Source organism: Diabrotica undecimpunctata, chromosome 2 (assembly GCF_040954645.1).
Source record: "Diabrotica undecimpunctata isolate CICGRU chromosome 2, icDiaUnde3, whole genome shotgun sequence".
In the NCBI taxonomy this organism is placed as follows: domain Eukaryota; kingdom Metazoa; phylum Arthropoda; class Insecta; order Coleoptera; family Chrysomelidae; genus Diabrotica; species Diabrotica undecimpunctata.
The window spans coordinates 120,299,217-120,318,925 of NC_092804.1; the positions used below are offsets into that span (position 1 = coordinate 120,299,217).

Below are 19,709 nucleotides of genomic sequence, written 5' to 3' on the forward strand. Positions count from 1 at the left end.
GAGTTATTTCTTTGTAAGAATCCATTTTTATTCCTATTTTTATAGTTGTCATCCTTGCCTATACAAATTTCTATATTCTCGGAAGGCATCTATTGAGGTATATATTTTTTCTATAGTTTGTTGCTTTTTGGAAACTTTATCATCTTCAGACATGATCCATTAAGTTTCATTAAATATGTTTGATGAAAAATGACAACTAATTTGGTTGCAAAGCACGCCAAGTATTTAAAGTGTTTGCGAAACTTTGCAGTTTTGTTTTATTCGACACGGGTTTGTGTTTTGTTTTTGTGTTATTCGTACAGTGGAAAACCGCCATGAGATTTATCATTGATCATCGTTTGAAACTCTATCTCTAAATACTAATGTCTTTATATTATCGTTACTCAATGTTTTTGAAACAGATTTGTATGTATTAAAATATTATGTAATTTCAATATTGTCTTGTTTACAATACTCATTAAAATTAATAGGTAATGTCAGGAAAACCGAACCTTTAAGATAATTAAGAAGTTTTGAATTAGCTGCATATCTTTATTTCCGTCCTCAACCATTTTGATACCTATCTGTTTTAAAACATTTTTATTTAAAGGCAATAAATTTAATAATTTCTTTGAATCGCTTTCTTATTGGCTAAATTTGAATACTGAAAATGTCAAACTTTCTTCTTTTGTATCTATTGTCGTTTTAATCTTATACGAAGTCAACTCATGCAAGATAAGGTTAAACTGTAATAGTATCAATAGTATAGCGGTAACTACAATTTTACGTACATTGTCTTTAAAAGCCGGTGCTGAATTTCTCCTTCAATTTTAACATGGAGAGTATTGTGCTGTAAATATTGATTCAAATGCCCTAATCGAGTCAGTCAATATTAATGTAAATATTCATTGAAAGCGTTTATATATTTTTCATTTTTAATTTATGTGAAGACAAAGTGGAACTATCTAGTTACATTAGTATTTTATTATTTTTATTTTTTAGAAAGTACCTGCAGAAGAATTGTCAAGTATTGTGCTGTCCAATATAGACACATTAAAACTTACTTCGATAGCAAAATCTTACAACCCTGCAATAGCCGTAGATGCTTTGGAAGAAAAGGACTTCTCTTCAGTATTAAAAGTAATAATTAATTCGAAAGGAATCTCAGACATATTAAAAAGAACTCACGTTACTTTGTTCAATGATGAAAGGGAGCACGAATTTTACGAAGCAATAGCTGAGTATGTTAAATATACTATGCCGTTGGAAAAGTTCTTTAAAGGAAGGAGTATTGAGGACTTAGAGGTAGGTGTAGAGGAGAGTATTAAAAATAATACCTTTCAGAAGAGTGATGTCATACAGCACTGTCTTATGCCTCTGATAGACGGACCTAAGGATCTCTTTCCATATCTAGAAAATCTGTCTGAAATAGATTTTGATGAAATTGTGATCAATCGTTTAGAAAATGAAAACTTGCAGACATTCTTCGAAAGAATCCTGCGAGCTAAATCCTTAGATAGCCTGAAAAAGGTCACGGAAAATGTGTGGCTCAAGCAAGCTTCCACGTCCAGTGAAATCGTTAGTTGTTTCAAAAATAAAATAAATTCTCAAAACGACAACGATAAAAAAGACATATTTGTAGAAATGTTTAAGTTTTGTAGTGAGAATATAGACTCTGAAACTCTATTAGAGCTTCATGTCAGCTTCCTTAGAAGAATATCAGTTCAACTTAAAGAGAAAAAATAGTTTTTAGATTTTATAAGGAGTTCGTTCAAATCCAAGAAGCTTTAACTTGAAGTTCGCTAATATGCATATACATTTAAATAAGTTTTTATTTTATTGGAAATTACAAATAAATAACCCGATTTTCAAGAGAATATTAATACAGAAGGTACAACATTGAACATATTGCGTAAATTTTCACTGTGCTTTATGTTCATTTTCCCCAGAACTTTATTGCATATTGTTTCATTTCTTGTTCTTGGTTTCCATGTATTTTTGTCGAGGTCATAGTTTTTTAAACATTCTTTATTGGATATGGTTAGTAAAATTGTACAAAATTGTACAAAATTAGTTTATTACTATTTTTGAATTGTACTTGAAACTAACTAGCAGATAGGTTTCGGGTTTAATGCATCAATATGCACGGAGAATACTTAGCGTTTTAGTAAACGAACTTTTATTTCCATTTTTATATGGTGACTGTTAAAGATTTTTCTCATTTTGACGAAAGCTGATCTTGCTTTCTCGATTCTTCTTCTTAACGTGCCCTATCAAGTCCCCTTGACGTTGGCGATTAACATGGCGAAACTGTCTCTGTCTTGAGCTATTCTAAATAGTTGCTCAGCTTTCCTCATTCCTGTCCACTCCCTGATATTCTTCAACCAAGAGGCCTGCTTTCTACCAATTCCTCTGCGTCCTTCGATTTTACCCATTATAATAAGTTGAAGAATATTATATCGGTCTCCCCTTACTACGTGTCCAAAATATTCCATCTTTCTACATTTGATGTTATCAAGCAGCTCGCGAGCAGCATTTGCTCTCTCAAGGACTGCCACATTTGTCAGCATAGCCGTCCATTAAATTTTTAGTATACGTCTGTGCAGCCACATTTCAAAGGCCTCCAGACGATCCTCTCCAGCTTTCTCGATCCTTATCTTAATTTCCGTCGATTGTTCCCCCTGTTCGTTTAACATTGCACCGGAATAGCAGAAGTTAATGATTTGTGATATAGATTGTTGTCTAACCATTTTTTGCTTAGAACCATGTATTTGGTTTTTTTGATGTTAAACTCAAGCCTAAATCTGCTACTTAATTCTGTTACCATGGAGCCAAGTTTTTGCAGCCCTTCCAGACTGTCTGCAAAGTACGCTGATCGTCACCTTAAATGTAAAACCTTAAAAGTCAACTATATTGAATTTTTCAGGAGTGAAAAAACTTTTTTTTTATCACGCCATAAAGCTTTTGAGTTGAATAAAATTGTTTATTTCATAGCAAATCTATTATAAATATTTAAAAATTGACATACGAGGTTTGTATTTTAATACTAAATATGATACATGGTTTTCATATTTATTTTTATTTTTCATCCTAGTTTGTAGGATGATGTACGGGTGTTTCATTTTATTTGTCTAATGAAATTAGCAATGGTGTTGCTAATGCAAAAATCTATATCTTAAGGTACTGTGATACAAGTGCAACGATAGCCCTCTTCGCCACAAATAACTTTGGAATCATTTTTATAATGAGGAAGATCATCATAGAACCAATGGACATCTTTTGGCACTAACTTTGGGTACTAACTTTAGTACTTGTAGGTCTTTAAAGAGTCTAAATTTGATAGAATTTTTTTTGTTATACAATGGTTGTAACCTCACTTCATGCGAAGATTCTTTTATTCAACAGGGAAGCTGGAAAATGTATCAGAAATGTTCAACTTCATGAATAGTTCCTGCAGGCTTATACTCAATAACCCTCAGGTTAGTCACAAATGTGACGTCTTTCCCGGACGTATTGAATAAACAAACTGTAAGTTCTTATATTTCATGAAAAATGTCTGATTCAAGTAGTTTACTTTATAAATCTCCGGATTAATTCGAGCTATGCGAAAAACCTCTAGAAATCCAGTAGGTGAATAAATTTCCCTGTTGCGCAGTTTTTTTTTCAATGATACTGTGCATGGAGTCACACTTCATTTGAGTGTTGTCCTTTTCAAAGAATCTTTGTGATATCTTCAATCCAGTTTTGAAAACCACAAAAAGAAGATCCTATTCTGATATGTTCAGCCAACGCTGTACAAAATTACATTATAATTCTTTGATCTGTCTACCACAGAAACTGTAAAATGGGAAATTACTGAAGCAAACTGATCAGCATCAAGTCCCCCTCACTTTTGTCCCAAAGATAACACACTGCTTCTTTAGTTTTAAGGTCGTAAATAGTGAAATTGTTACTTTTAATTTTGATTTGTAATATAAAATAGATGCCGTTAGTGAAGAGCTTAAAAGCACCGTCTGCATGTCCATAGTATACACAGCAGTTCTTATATCTGTATGCATTTTGTCGCCGTTTTTTTCTGATTGTGCTTCCTCCTTCCTTCTAATATCATCCTCCTACTCCTGCTTCCTCCTTTATTCTAATATGGTCCTCCTACTTCTCTTTTTCTAAATTTCCTTTGTTAAATGAGCATCACACATCGCATTGGTCTTTTTTTAGGTGAAAATAATTCAAGTTTAAATTCATCAAAGATAGAATAAAATAGGCAGTCAGAAGCTATAAAACTTTACTTTTCTTCTGACTAACAATAACATGATTTATAATGTTTGTAAAGTTGAGCCTTTGGCTGCCACTGATTCCAATTTTGGTAGCATATTAAAAAATTCTGTAAGAATTTTCTTCGGGATGCTGTTACTTTTCTGGGTTTTTTGGTTATCATTACGTAGTGATATATTTGTCTCAACTTCAATATTTTCTCTAGTAAAGTCCCCATCAACATCATCTTCTAGTTGTGTACATTCTTGACTTGCAGGTGATTTTGAAATCCAGTTGGCAACTGACCATTCTACCACTGCAAATATGTTCAAAAATATTTTTTTACATACTCTTCATCCCTCTTCATTGGCATGAATATTTAAGTGATAATACATAGATCCATTGCTACCACATTCTAAAGAGTTCACTCTTTTGTATGAAACCAATCTCTTAGCAATTAGCCGTTTTACTAAAATCCGTCTCATACCGCCAAAAATGTTTGAATAATTCTTCTCTCCGTTCTTCTGTAAATGTGTAGCACATAAATACTAAGTTATGTTTAGCTGTCATCTTTTTCACCTTCTTCCTAAAAAATTTTCTCCCTTTATTCTCTTTAACTTGTTTTTTAATATTAATAAATGTTTTACTGGTTTTTAATTTAATTTTCGTATGTTTGGAATATCTTACTACTATCTATTTCACCACTATCTACCACTTCCTCAAGGCAGTTTTGGCCGAAATCTATCTGTACATTATTCAGTTCCAAAACCTGTGCATCATTATGTTCCATCATCTGCCCATCATTCTCTTTCAACATCATTACATCATTTTGTTCCATAATCTGATCGTCATCTTGTTCCACCATCAGTGAATTATTCTGCTTCATCATCTGTGTACCATTCTGTTCCATGATGTGGCCATAATATTGTTTTGACATATTATGTACATCGTTCAAATTCTGCTACAATACTCTGTTGATATAAATTTTCTTTTGTTGAAGGTGAATAATTAGTAACTGGTCTTAAGATGAATACATTTTCTTCTTTAGAAGAAACAAGCTCAAATTCTTCTTGTATTTGGGACGTAGAACTCGTTGAATAATGTCGTTGGTCATCAATTTTACCTGAAAATAAAAAGACTTAATATCTTTTGTAAATAAACAAGTAACTTAATTACTTATTCGTAATTAATTTTGTTGATCTTTGGAGAAAGGTTCATCTACCGCTAAATGATAGAAATCTGTTATAGATTAAAACGCAAACTAACCTTGTAATTTATAATCATGGTCAGTCTGGGTAAGATTGCTCACACACTGTAAGGCATTAGCTGATAATAATTGCATTTCAAGAAAGTGTTTTTTACACCTTTACCGTCATTTTGGGCAATTTCATCAGACTTTGTATGTGTTGCTTCAATACAACTTGCATCTGTAAAAAAGCGATTCATATTAAAATAAGCGTAGAATGGACAGTTTATGTTAAAACAAAACAATCTAAACACGATTTCAAAAATTCAAGTAAGTCTACAAAAAGGTACTTTTATTTTCTGAAATAATTGAACTTTTTTGGAGTTTTCGTTGTTTGATATTGATTGATTGATTGATTGATTGAATATTGATATTGAAACAGTCAACCTTAATTAAAAGACGTTTGTTGTTGAAATAAAAACGAAAACCTCGTATATGAATATAAACCATTAACTAGGTCTACTGATGTGTTTTTAATAGAGCATAAAAAGAATGAAAACCTTGTATATCAGATATACTAGGTTTTACCCAGAGTCAGAAATGCCTTAACCTATTTACAAGGTTTTCATTACAATTAACTGTTTTTAATATGAGATTTAACGCTGTAATATCATTTATAGAAATAAACTGGTTAGTTTACCTGCTAAGTTAGGGTAAGATTCACCATATCACTAATAAACATGAAAAAAACTAAAGCATAGTGGAAAAACAAGATCAAGAAATTCACTGTTTAATTTGTTTATACGAGTTCTTCCAATTAGAAATGGCTGCCTTCTGATATACGTGGATTTTTTTTTCGTCACCAGATTGCAGTGTGGTTAACAGTTGTATCATATGAAATTCGTGTTTTTACAACAAAACCTATCAAAAACAAATTTTTTATAAATTTTCGATATACGAGGTTTTACATTTGAGGTGATGTTATGTTGTTTAGTCGTTTTCCATTTCTAATTGTCCCCTCGTCTATATCAGTTATCACTAGGTCCATAATGTGCTTTGTTTTTGTACAGAACCGTCCAAGCGCCACGAAGAATGATCTACTGTACAATGAATTATAATGGTGCAGCATCCAGTCTCCGATCTCTTCTTTTGCACAATCTCACGCAAATTTCTCAGCGTTTGAAGGTTAGTTGTTTCGCTACTGTGACTTTCACGCTCAATTCCACCTGCGGTGCTTTTGTGGGCGTCTGAAATGTTCTGGACTTTCACTGAGATGATCGAACCTTTGTTTCCACGTTGTAGCCATAAACCGATGATGCGGTTCAAAAAGGTTTCATTACCATTTAGCGTTTCAAAATATTACAAGAACCCAAAATGCGGAGATGTTTTTGCTCCTAGGTCAACAGCCTAGCAACAACTGTGCAGACTCCAAGTGTATCTTCAGTTTTTGATTGGTTTTGAATCTTACGAATGTTTAGACGATGATGTGATTGCATGATACAATTCACTTTATTAATATGGCTTTCATCAGTCGAAGTCGTTGGTCGTCCTGAACGTGGGTTTTCTGCTGCCGATTTCCGGCCTTTTTTATACTTTCTGAACCACCTGTGGTACCTTGATCAACTCAAACGTTCATTTCCAAACTTCTTTTACAATTTTTGAAAAGTTCGGTAAACATTTTGCTCTTCGTAAAATAACGAACAACGGTAAATACGCAAAACTTGTTATATAAAAACAACTAACTTCGTGAAAATGAAAAAGCAGTGGTGGTTGGGTTGAGTCTTGAAATGTCAGTCCACCTAAGAGCACTTGTAGACGTTCGATTTTTCAAAGAATGTAAATCCACTTTTTTCATCTTAGTGTTGGATAGCCTGAAATAAAGGCATGTATTCACCCGGATACAGATCCGGTGATCAATCTTCGACGGGTGTACATCGGTTGATATACATAAATTGATATATACCTGGCACTCGATGCCAATCGGGTAGAAAGTCTAAACATAGTTCTATCTATCTGGTAGTTTGTTGATTGATGGTACATTGTCTATTGATAAAATCGGATGTTCACAAACAGTAAAAGTCAAATAGAAAACAAATTTCTCGAAAAAATAAACAACACAGCACTAACGAAGCTTATGTTAAGTTATTCTCGCACGGTTAGGTATTGAATAACGAATATCCACCAAAAAAACTTTGTATTATTTTATAAGATATTAATAATTAGCATCGCGCGCTTATTGGTCAATATTAAAAGCAATATAAACATAAACATTATAACTTTGATTCTTTGTCGATTTCAGTTTGATTTTTTTTTATTTTATAAGTTGTACAAAATACATTAAGTGTTTTTTTTGCCATTGTTTCTACGTTGAATTGATCGTTATAAAACACATAGTCTGGCTTTTCACTATTTGTTGATTTTCATAAGCTTTTCCTTTGAATGAAGTAGAAAACAGTCATATTTGAGGATTTTATCCCTTTGGTAAGTCGGAAATATGAGCATATACTTTACCACAATATTGAATTTTTTAGATTTTATGATTAGTTTTCTCTTGGATTTGGATCTACTCTTTAATTGCATTTAATAGAGGGCATATTGGTTATATAAAAATGTTTTCTTTATATTTATCATGTAATTTATATCATTATTATCTTGTTAATACTTAGTGATATTAGTGTTTATTATGTTTTTAATCTTTTGTTGCTTGTGTCTTTCCAGCGTTTTTGTTTTTTTTTTCATTAGTTAGATAAAGTTTTCTAAACTAATTAATAAAGTTTTTGTGCTTTGGGAAAAAAATAAATAAAACGACTCAAGCAATTTATTCTACCACGAACGAACTGTTTCGCATATTACAATTTACTATACATAGTCAGACCTCCGGTACGGTAAACGAAATACTGAAAATATAAATTACCAATATTAGGGTGCTGTCTGGTACACAATACATACAAATTATGCCAATATTATATGTGCACAGTTAAGGGTGTACAATTTTAAAATAATTTTTAAAATTAATTTAATAAAATTTTTCAATTTAATTATTGAAATTAAAATTGTACACCATTAAACTCTGCACAAATAATATAGGCATAATTTGTTTATATTTTGTACCAGACAACACCCAAATATTTGCAATTTGCGTTTTCAGCATTAAGTTTACCGTACCGGATACCTGAAGATGCATAGTAAATTGTAATATGCGAAACCAGTGAGTAAGTCTTTTATTTATTTCTTTTTACCTAAATTAAAATGCAACACATTCAACATTTAAAATTTTTTGTAATTTGAGCCAAGAAATTGTAAAATGTATCAGGAATAATTATTTTGTCCTAGAATAGCAAGAATATTTCAATAATCATAATTTCCTATTCAACAAATGCATATAGCGTACGATGTTTTCAAAATTATGCGAAATATCCTCCCTTTTCACTGCTTTTTTATTAATGTGAGTTGATCTGTCCGTTTTAACGCCATATAATATTAAAAAGTGTTCTACAAAGTCTCTTTCGTTTCGAACTATTTTGATTTATTTCTTAAATATAGTGGAATATGAACAATTCAATTCATCCAAACTTCGACATAAGATAAAAAACTAAACAAAAGATATGATTGTTGTTTATATTTTCTAAAGTTTACAAAACATTTTATAAAGTAGCATATTTTTGATTGTTTTCTATTTTCAACATATTCTTAATCTTCCTTCTTCTAATCTTCTATTTTGATAAGAATATGCCTGTTTTAATGTCGGTTTTAGCTTTCATTGATGTAAGGCCACCTTTTTCTTGGTCATGTTCTCTCTTCTCCTGGTCAATATATTGCTACGAATCTGTTTTCTGACTTTCTTTCTATGTTGATTTCATTCTATTTTCCTGTTTTTGTACACTGGTTTAGAACTTCCAATCCACTACTCATCCTAATTTCAGTTTTTCTGTTGTGTTCTTATAGCTATACTTTTCTCTGCTCTTGTTTTTGGTAAATCTGGGCTTTTTCCGTTGCCGCTCTGTTCTGTTTCTTGCAGATCACAGATATCTATTTGATGTTTTATTACTTTATTCTCTATTTCCTGATCGATATTATTTGGGACTTTTATTTTACGAGTGCCCACTCTCATTATATTTTTTGCTTTCTAATTCCATGTTGCTTTTCTCGCGTTAATAGTTACCGTGTTTACTGTTCACATCCGAGGATGTTTACCAATTCTTTGAGCATATTTTATTACAAGGGAACTAATTTTATCACGAAACACTCCTCGTGCAACTAGGATTGGGAGAGACAATGATATTGAAAGTGTCTCCTGAGCTACTCGAACTATCCATTCGTCATTCCTTCCACCTTAAGGCCTTGGAAAATTTTGCACATATTTGCCTTCTGCTAAATTTCATTATTGGAAGTAGGTGAACCTTAAGTAACTGTTATGACAGATAATTTAGTAAGTTTAGTATTAGGCAGCTGAGTAGCACACATCCAAGTCTTCTCTGCAGTCAGAAACTTCCCATAACAAACATTTGCACTAGTAATGTGCATTCTAATTGTAGCTTCTTCAACATTTTCATTTTCTTCGTCAACATGATAAAATCGCCAAGGCGAATATGCAACTTATTGAGTTTCAAGAGCCGTTTTACGGCAATGTTATCGCTGTTTTCTTATTCGATTCTTACTTCACAGGTTTTTTCTTAAGATTTTTTAAAAGAGGTTTGCATTTTTTTTATTACGTACGCAATGCGCATATCATTGCAATCTTCAAAAAGGACAAATAAAATTAATTTTTTATTTTACAATTTATTTTTATTTCTTTGACGTTTCGATTTCCACTTCGGAAGTCTTCATGTAAACTGTAGACTTTGATCTGAATTTAATTTTCTTCGACAAATAGTTATCTGATTTTGCAGGCGCACCGACGATATGATATTTACACATTTACAATTGGCCTTTTTGAAATTCTGAGCTATTTGTTATTAGAGCTATATCATTTGCTCGCCTGGAAATATGTATCGTAAATTTTGTTAACATGACGTAACTTTAAGTATACTGCTATAACAAGGTTACAATTATAATACAATCTTGACACAGTCTGCAATATCACTCCTGTGAGAAGGGGTCAATGTCATTTGATATTTTGAGATATTTTGACATGGAGCCGAGTTTGGTACGTAAGTCGCTCTTAAACAAAATGATAAATGCTTTTAAACTATGTAAAAAATTACACAGAGTAAGCAGTTGGTAAGAATGCAAATATAGAATTTATCATTATTCTGGCTTTACAACCCTGCGTGGAAAGATAGATTTCTCTTGCGATAGTGGCGTCATCGGGCGGTGAGGCTAAGTACTTATCGAACAGCCTACGTATACTTGTCTGTTTCTATTTTTTTCAACACGTGTCTTAATTTTATGAAGCGATGGATCACTGACCTCAAGTAAAAAATCATATTTGCGGCTTAGTGTTTGTTTTAATGACTCATTAATTTAAATTGGTTGCCCCCTGTAGGAGATTTTGGCAGTTAAATGTTGATCCACTTTTACTTTGATTAACTTATAAATTTCACCTCGAAATTCTCAATAGCGGGAATAAAACAGAAATATTTTTACACAAACCGATCTATTTATGATTGACTTATTATTTTGTGTATTTTTTTAGATACCTCAATACTTATTTTAATTGGTAATCACCGTATGTCGCAATCTCAAAATGTTAATATGACTACGTCTACTTTTCAAGTATAGCAAAATTTTTAGGGACTGTAAATATATACTTACATATTATGACTATTTAATTATTATGGTGGTGACTTTTTATGTACATATAACCAGTATTATTATATATTCGCATAACATATTCCAATTTGCAAAGGTACAAGAGGTACAAGAATATTATGCATATATTATAAAATTATACACAAAGATGTATAAGAAACGTACGAGTGTCAGTTAGTTATTGTAATAATCATAATAATAACCTACAATTATTATTATTTATTATATTTTATTATTAAAGGATTGACTAAAAAATACTTTTGAACTAAAAACACATAAGTTCAAATTTGTAATTTGTATCCTGCTAGCACTTTCAGAAGCTTATATTCACTAATTGGAGTACTTTTTTATTATTTGAGATTTGCGCATTATGCACCCATCCTTTGTGATACTTGGACGTATGCCATGTGAGTAACTAGTATAATAATATACTGGAAAAAAGTCAAATAGATCTTATTACTTAGCGATGAGATACATATTTTGCAATATTTTAATTTATTTACTGGGAAAAAGATTTGTTCTAAAGTATGAAAAGTGTTTTAACTTGTGTAATTATTTTTAAATTATCTAATTTATTAATTTTCGTAATTCTTTCATTTTTGTATAACCTTCGATGTCTCATGCATGACAGTGTAAAATAATGCATTTCTAATTTTTGAAAGACTGCCGTTGTATATACTTTTATTTACAGTATTTCTTAATAAAAGTTTTAAAATGTATGCCTTTTTGTTTATTACTAAAGCAGACCAAAATATCCAGAAAAACCAGGTTTCTATGATGACAATAAATAAATTTAACTTTTTGGTTAACTCGTCTACATGACTCTGAATAAATTAGCTCAGGGTCATGCTTATTCGCCTACCTGGAAGAAGGGTCACACAACTGAATAAATAATACAATGAAAAGGACAAAAGAAAATGTTTGACATCCTAATGACTTATCTCCAAACTAATTTTTTAAAAATCTAAAGATTGGAGAACACCAACAACTTGACAAACCATAGTCAAGAAGTAAAATCATTTATTTCCCCACACAACATTAAGGTCCTGCTGATTTCTGAGGCACATATGACAAATAAAAGCTATTTTAAGGTTTCAAAATGATCAAACCTAGTCCATTGAACATTCACAAGGCAAAGCTCATGGCGGGATTGCAATAATAGTAAGAAATAGTATTAGTCACCATGGAACAAGTAAAATTGAAGAATTAAACATACAGGCCACCTCGATATCAATAGAAGACTGGAATGAACAACTGATGTTATTTGCGGTGTATTGTCCACCAAACAAACCAATAAAGGAAAACGATTTCACTACCTACTTAAACACAGACCAAAATATATCGCCGCTGGCGACTTCTTTTATAAGCATCTGGCCTACTGACAGACGAAAAATACCGGTTTTCATTGTCTTCTGTGTCACAAACCCCATCGATTCAAATTACTTAAATATACAACCATCATTTTATTTGTCTTCTGATCATTCTCCCTTCAAGTGTGAACACAGTACTCGAGCCCGTATAGACAAAACAAATCTAAACAGAACAACACGACAACTCAAAGAAGCACTAAACAAATACAAAGACGCTGGTATTAAACATTTTTTGGAAAATCTTTCTGTAAGCGAAAGTAATTCATTATGGAAACTGTAATCCAACAGCAAACTAAGACCCCTATAATAAAAGATGATGTGTTGTGATGAAGTAAAAGCAAGCACTTTTCCGGAACATCTTATGTCTGTATTCCAACCTTATCAGAAAGAGGTTAATGCAGACGACGAAATTCCCATTTTATACATACTGGACGCCCCATATCAGATCAGTTCACCCATCAAAATGCTATTATAAAATTGCTTACTTTCCTATTATGTGGAAAGTAGCTTTCCACATAATAGGAAATAATATGGTTCTAAAATCTGGCAAAGACCCAAATGAGCCAGCGTACGAACTGTAGAGTGAGAAGCTCACTGCATTGCATACTTTCTCCGGAACAATAGGGACGAGAAGTTTGAGAGCGCTTGCGCTGAAGTTAGCAGAGCACAGTTTGTCCAAAGAAGGTGAGAATTGTCCCAAAACCAACGAGCTCTGGCCGTTAACTAGGCAATAACCAGTACAGGGTCTTAGTAGAATATACTGACCCTAGAAAATTATCTGTTATAGTGTAAACGGTTCCAGAAACAAGTTCCACTAGAACAATCTCTTCACCTTCGGCGGGTTTTCATTGAGGGACCCCAAAGGTAAATGCAAAAATCGACGTTCAGGTAATTAATCCCACATTCTAAAGACTACAAATAGCACGTCGGGTGGACAACCCTTTAATCCGAGTGGTTTTTATCAATGACGTATAATATATAGACGCGGTGAACGCTTTAAAAAATGTCCACAACATGAATACCTCTGTTTATGTGTTATTGTTATGTATGATACGAAGTTGCCCGAAGTTCACGATTTTTTACGAAGTGACATTGTGTTTGCATATTTTAGGTGAAAAGCAAATTTTATTTTAAATTTTTGAGGGTCATTTACTTAATAAATAAATATAAGGTTGAATGCTCGGATAAATGAACTTTGATCAAATAAAAGGCATATATCGAGCACAGTTTAATTTAATCTTGCCCAAGTACTTTCAATCCCTAGATCATCTTCAGGGGCATTTCGTCAATTGCGGCCTATCCGACAAGAATAAAATGTCAAACATATAATTGTACAACACACTACACTACAAAAGGACAAACAAACACTTTAAAATTATTGAAGAATAGCATGATAACAGAAGTTTCTGTCTCCGGCTTCTTCCGCCTTATTCTTCAATAAATTATTGATGGACTCATCCATCACACAGAACTACCACATAGCGTAAATCCCGTAATTCCAACCCCTAAATACTGTAGCAAATGCTGCACAAACGGCCACGCAAAGTGCAATGCAAATGAATGCAGACAACGCTCCTTTACATGTCTGAATTGTGGCCAAAATCACAAATCATGCGCCTGCACCAATCCAACCTCCCCAAAATGCTAAAATTGCAGCGATGACCACCCTGCATACTCAAATCGTTGTCCGAAAAGACAAGAAAGGCTCAAAAATCCAACCCAAGTACAGCCCTTATCGACCGAAAGGGTAATCCCACCATTCGATCTAACCACAGTTATAAAAAATATCCAGCCATCCATCCATCCAAATCAATCCATAAATTTTCTAGATTTAGAAATTATTAGACTTAAAAACAAACATGAGTTCTCCGAATTTCATAAATCTACCCATACTGTCACGACTACACACAAATTATCATCCCATATTTCACAACATAAATTGGCAGCCTACCATATCATGTTAGATTAATAAAAATTTCGATGTCAAAAAACAACTTTGAGATGGAATTAAACATTGTTAAGCAAATAGCAGTAAACAATGGGTACAACGATATATATATTTAGGGATTCTACAGTATTCACTGCCTTCCCTCGCTCAACCGTTTCCATCTCTCTCTGTTGTTCCATTCTCCATCGTTCAGTCCTCTCTTACTCATGGCGTCGTCTACTTCGTTCCTCCAGGATTTTCGGGGTCGTCCTCTTTTCCTCCTTCCTATGGGGCTCCATTCGGTTATTTTCTTTATCCATCTGCTGTCGCTAGTTCTTCTTACATGTCCATACCACTTTAGTCTTTTTTGTTCTATATATGTTAGTATGTCTGTTTCTGGGTACAACGAACAAACAATAAATACAATTTTAAATCATAAACTACATAAGAAAGCTCTGAAATTAGTATTTGCACCACCAGAAAAAAGACCCAGTAACTTCTGCTCGATTAGGGGAGAAGGGCTCTCCTTCAGACGGGAGCAGCTTCAGACATTGATATTGTGGTTAAATTTAAGGACTCGGATTGGCAACACTGACATCAAAACATTCCACTACTATTCACACTATTGTAGTTCAGTCTGTAGAACAATGCAGTAAAGGGTTCATGTCATAAAGTGAAAAGTTAGTTTTTGGTGGTTGAAAGACAAATTTTTGGATTGAAGGTAAGATGAGTTTTTTATTAGAAGATAAGATCTGTATAACCTGTACTATTCACATTTGTTACTGATGGCACTCTTAGGTTATATTTTTACATTTAGTCTGGACACATCGAGTGGGACACTATCAGTCAAACGCAATGGAAAATAGAGACACCTTGTTTGAAATAACGTGCTTAAAAGTTATATATATATATATATATATATATATATATATATATATATATATATATTTAGTTATTAAGTTATATATATTTATTATTAGTTATTTAAAAAGGGTTTCTCTTTGTTGCAGATTGTCTGAAGATGGTTAGAAATAGGAAGAAAGAAAAATTTCGATGCCGAATCTATGAAGGAATGTGTAGCGGCCATCCTAGATGGTAAATCGATAAGAAATGCTGCAAAAAATATTTGGATTAAAATATCAAACTGTTGGTATGTATTTTAAGAAGTTTAGGGATAACCCAGATGGCGAACAAGATAATATGAAATTAAGAAACGATACTAGGAAGGTTTTTACTGACAAACAGGAAGACGACCTTGACGCATATTTAATTAAGTGTTCAAAAATGTTTTATGGTCTTAACAATCTAGAAACTCGAAAACTAGCACATGAGATGGCTAAAATGAACAATATTGACTGTTCTAAAAACTGGTAGGAAAGGACTGGTCAGAAAGGCAGGAAAGGACTGGCTATACGGTTTTATGAAACGCCACCCAAGATTATCTTCCGTGCTGCTGAAGGATGCAGTATTGCACGTGCAATTTCCTTTAACAAACATAATGTGAATGCTTTTTATAATAATTATAAAAAATTAATCAAAAGATACCCAGAATTCTGTGACTCATCCAGGATTTGGAATATGGATGAAACAAAAACTGAAACTAACCAAGAACTTTCTCGTGTGATTCCACAAAATGCCAGAAACAAGTATCAGCTGCTGTAAGTGGCGAGAGAGAAACTCTGGTTACTACAGTTTTGTTTATAAATTCAGCTAGAATGACAATACCTCCTGCTCTAGTATTTCCGAGAGTGCACTTCAAGAGCCACACGATAAATGGAGCAGCAAACGGGACCTTGGGTTTGGCTCATCAGTCAGGTTGGATGACCACTTCCAATTTCGTTCGTGTGATGCAGCACTTTATAAAATGTTCAGGTTCCTCTGAAAAGAGAAGAATGCTTCTAATTTGCGACAATGATGAGAGCCACTTGTCAACTGAGGCAATAGAACTAGCAAGAGCTAATGGCGTGCACATTCTAAGGCAAGGCGCTCACCAACGTGGCAACCAAATGGCGTGGCAATGGCGAACAAGTGTTGTGGTGTCCCAGTGGCAGGTAAAATGTATAAACCTATGTAGTCGCACGTGCGACCTTTCGATACGTGCGACTACATTATGTTTATAAAGGTTTAACAATTCTATCTGCCACTGGGACACCACAGCACTCGCTCGCCATTGCCACGCCATTTGGTTGCCACGTTGGTGAGCGCCTTGCCTAACAGTTCCAGCCCATTGTACCCACATGATGCAACCACTGGATGTGGGATTGATGAAACCTTTTAAAACATATTATAATGCTGCAATTGATTCATGGTTGAAGTCTAACCCAGGCCAACGTTTTGGAATGTATCACGTGGTTGCATGTGTTGGAATAGCACATGGCCGCGCCATGTTACCACAGAGCATTATAAATTCTTAAAAAAAACAGGAATATTTCCAGTTGACAGGCACATTTTCGCCGACGATATGTTTGCTGCCAGTTTGGTCAGTGAGAGACCTAATCCTCCAGACGAAACTCTTCCTGATGAACCTCTAACATGCCAGCTAGCTGCAAGTCTACCAACTTTAGAATTTAAAAAACCACCCTCATCTACCTAAAATTTCAAGCGAAAACTTTCAGCAACCAATAGACACTCCATCAACATCAAGCTGCCAAAACTCTACGCCTATGCCCTCTCAACAGCATGGCTGTTATTTAAGTTCTGAGGAGATACGAGGATATCCAAAATCGAAACTCAATACTAGCTCCAAGAAACCAAGAGAAAAGGGGAAAAGCAGAATAATAACTGACAACCCAGAAAAGCTTCTTCTGGCAGAGAAACAGATCAATAAAAAAACAAAGAAAATCACCAACTCTAATGCTGAACGTACTAAATCTACGAAAAGAAAACTACTTTTTGAAAATGAGAAGAATGAGAATACAACTGATGATGAAAATGGCAAAAATTCTGATGATAAAGTATTAGAAGAACTAAAGCAAAATTTTGACAGGAGTGAATTAAAAATTGAAGATTTTTTTCTGGTTAAATTTGGGACTGTAAAACAAAAAGATGTGTACTATGTTGGAAGAATCATTGGTAAATGTGATAATGGGGATGTTGAAATTTCATTTTTGAGAATGTCATCTAAAGTAAATTATAAATTTTTCTACCCAATCGTATCAGATATCTCTAGTGCTTCTTTATCAGAAATTGTAGCCCTTTTGCGAACTTCTTCTGAGTAGGGTACAAAGCGACAGAAATTTTCATTCAGTTTCAGTTTCATTGGAAAACTTCAATATGCATTAAGGGTTTGATTAAGTATCATAATATAGTTTTAAATATTGTAATAAATAATTTCTAAAACATTTATATGAGGTTGTCATTTTTCCAATTGTGTCTGAAGCTACCCCATTCCCCGTCTGAAGGTGCCTTTTCAGTGGGGCACCTTCAGGCGTTTTTAAAAAAGTGGTTTTGATTTTCTTTTACAACAAGTATAGGGTTTAATATTAAAAGCACATATACAGTGAAAGTTGGGTGAACAATGTATTTTATGAATATTTTCTTTCTTTATTTGGTGAGGTATTTAGAGTCATATGACAGTTCAAATTTTTATGTCTGAAGGAGCCCCACTCTCCCTACATATACAGGCAAGATATCAACAAAAATAGCACAAAACATAAAAAAAGAAAGGAATAACACCAGATTTTAGAACAAACAACAACTTGGGCAAATATATTAAAAACAACAAGATCCACAAAAAAAAGCACTTACGCAGTGGTAAATACAAACTTAAATGTGGCGACTGCCCAAAAACTTATATTGGTCAAACTGGAAGAAAACCGAGAACTATCATGTAGACATGAACTTTATATGCTTCGAAAAGTGGTTTGAGAACTTCTCCAGCGTGTAGATAGTAACTCTGTTCAGTATTGAATAATGCATCTTATCACATCCGCCTTATTGAACGATTTCAACGATGACTGATAGAAAATCCGTCATGCAGAGCTGGCTACGAGAAAAATACAAAGAGGATATGGTCAAAGCAAAACTAATAACAATAATCAAGGAGCATCGTGGTATTACCATTTTGAGACTTTCACCTTACTATTGCGAGTTGAATCCAATTGAATTAATTTGGGCTAAAATGAAGGGATATGTTGTCCGAGAGAACGTATCATTTAACAGGTTGACTGCCACAGCGGTCATTATGCCCGCTCATAGTACTAGTAACTCACGCCATGGCGGTCATATTGTCTGCCGTGCATTGTTTAACAAAAGTGTCTGTAAAGGGTATATGACCGCCGATTTCGTTAAAAATGCATAGGCAACATGACCGCCTGGCCTGTATGGATATGTGAGTAAATATATTTACTTACATATGCGCTATGTATTATATGTGTATACCACAAAAAAAATTGTACATTATAAGTAAAAAATCAATGATTTTAGATAGAAATAAGTAAGTTTTTATTGAAATAATTGAAAAATAACATGGTTTTAAAAGTCATTACATTTTTAAATGTTTGAAATTAAAACAAGGCAGACAAAAATGAGGATACCCCTGGCAGTCTGTGCAATATGTAGTAACTTTACGTTACTTTGTTTTTAGATATTTCTCCTGTAGTTTTTTTCTTGTAGCAACCTCTGCAGTATTTCCTTACAGAAGTAGCAATTCCATCTTTTATTAGCAATGTATGACTTCGTAAAGTCTTTCTTGTAGTTGCTGGTGGCAGTGGTTCATCTTCAGCTTGTTCGACTTGATCATAAACGGGCCCACCTTTGACTAAGTCAGATACAATTTCTTCTCTGAATTTAGTAATCGTCATGTTTGAATTAGAAAGTGTCTTGAATACTATATAAGCGTTTACAATAGTTGTACCTAGCAGAAGTTCGATCGCAATTTTACGATACCATTTTAATGATCGACGCAAAGCGGAATTATAGCTGGACATCTGGTCTGACAAATCGATTGATGATTTCCCAGCGTTGTAATCAATTATAGCATCCGGTTTTCTTATGGGTCCTGAATGGCGTTCAATAAGTTGGCAACTATCAGTGTGCTTAGTAGACAAAATAAGAACATCGCGTTTATCATGCCACTTTATCACACATACACCTCTTGAATTTTCTTTGCAAAATGTTTCGCCCTTCTTCAATGTCTTATCCAAAACCTCCTTTGGGTTACCTCTACGATTTGATCTTAAAGTTCCAATCAAATGTGTACGGTTGTCTAGTAGACGATTAGCCAGTTCAAGGCTGGTGTAATAAT

General features: G+C 33.5%; 1 protein-coding gene across 1 annotated transcript in view; it reads left to right on the forward strand.

Moving 5' to 3' along the window:
- The window catches only part of LOC140434830 (uncharacterized), a 91,283-nt gene extending 79,397 nt beyond the window's left edge, over positions 1-11,886 (forward strand). Inside the window, exon 16 of the mRNA XM_072523396.1 lies at positions 982-11,886. Coding sequence (XP_072379497.1) covers positions 982-1,725 — 744 coding nt within the window. The 3' untranslated portion in view covers positions 1,726-11,886. The remainder of the gene's footprint in view (positions 1-981) is intronic.
- The last annotated feature ends 7,823 nt before the right edge of the window (positions 11,887-19,709 follow it).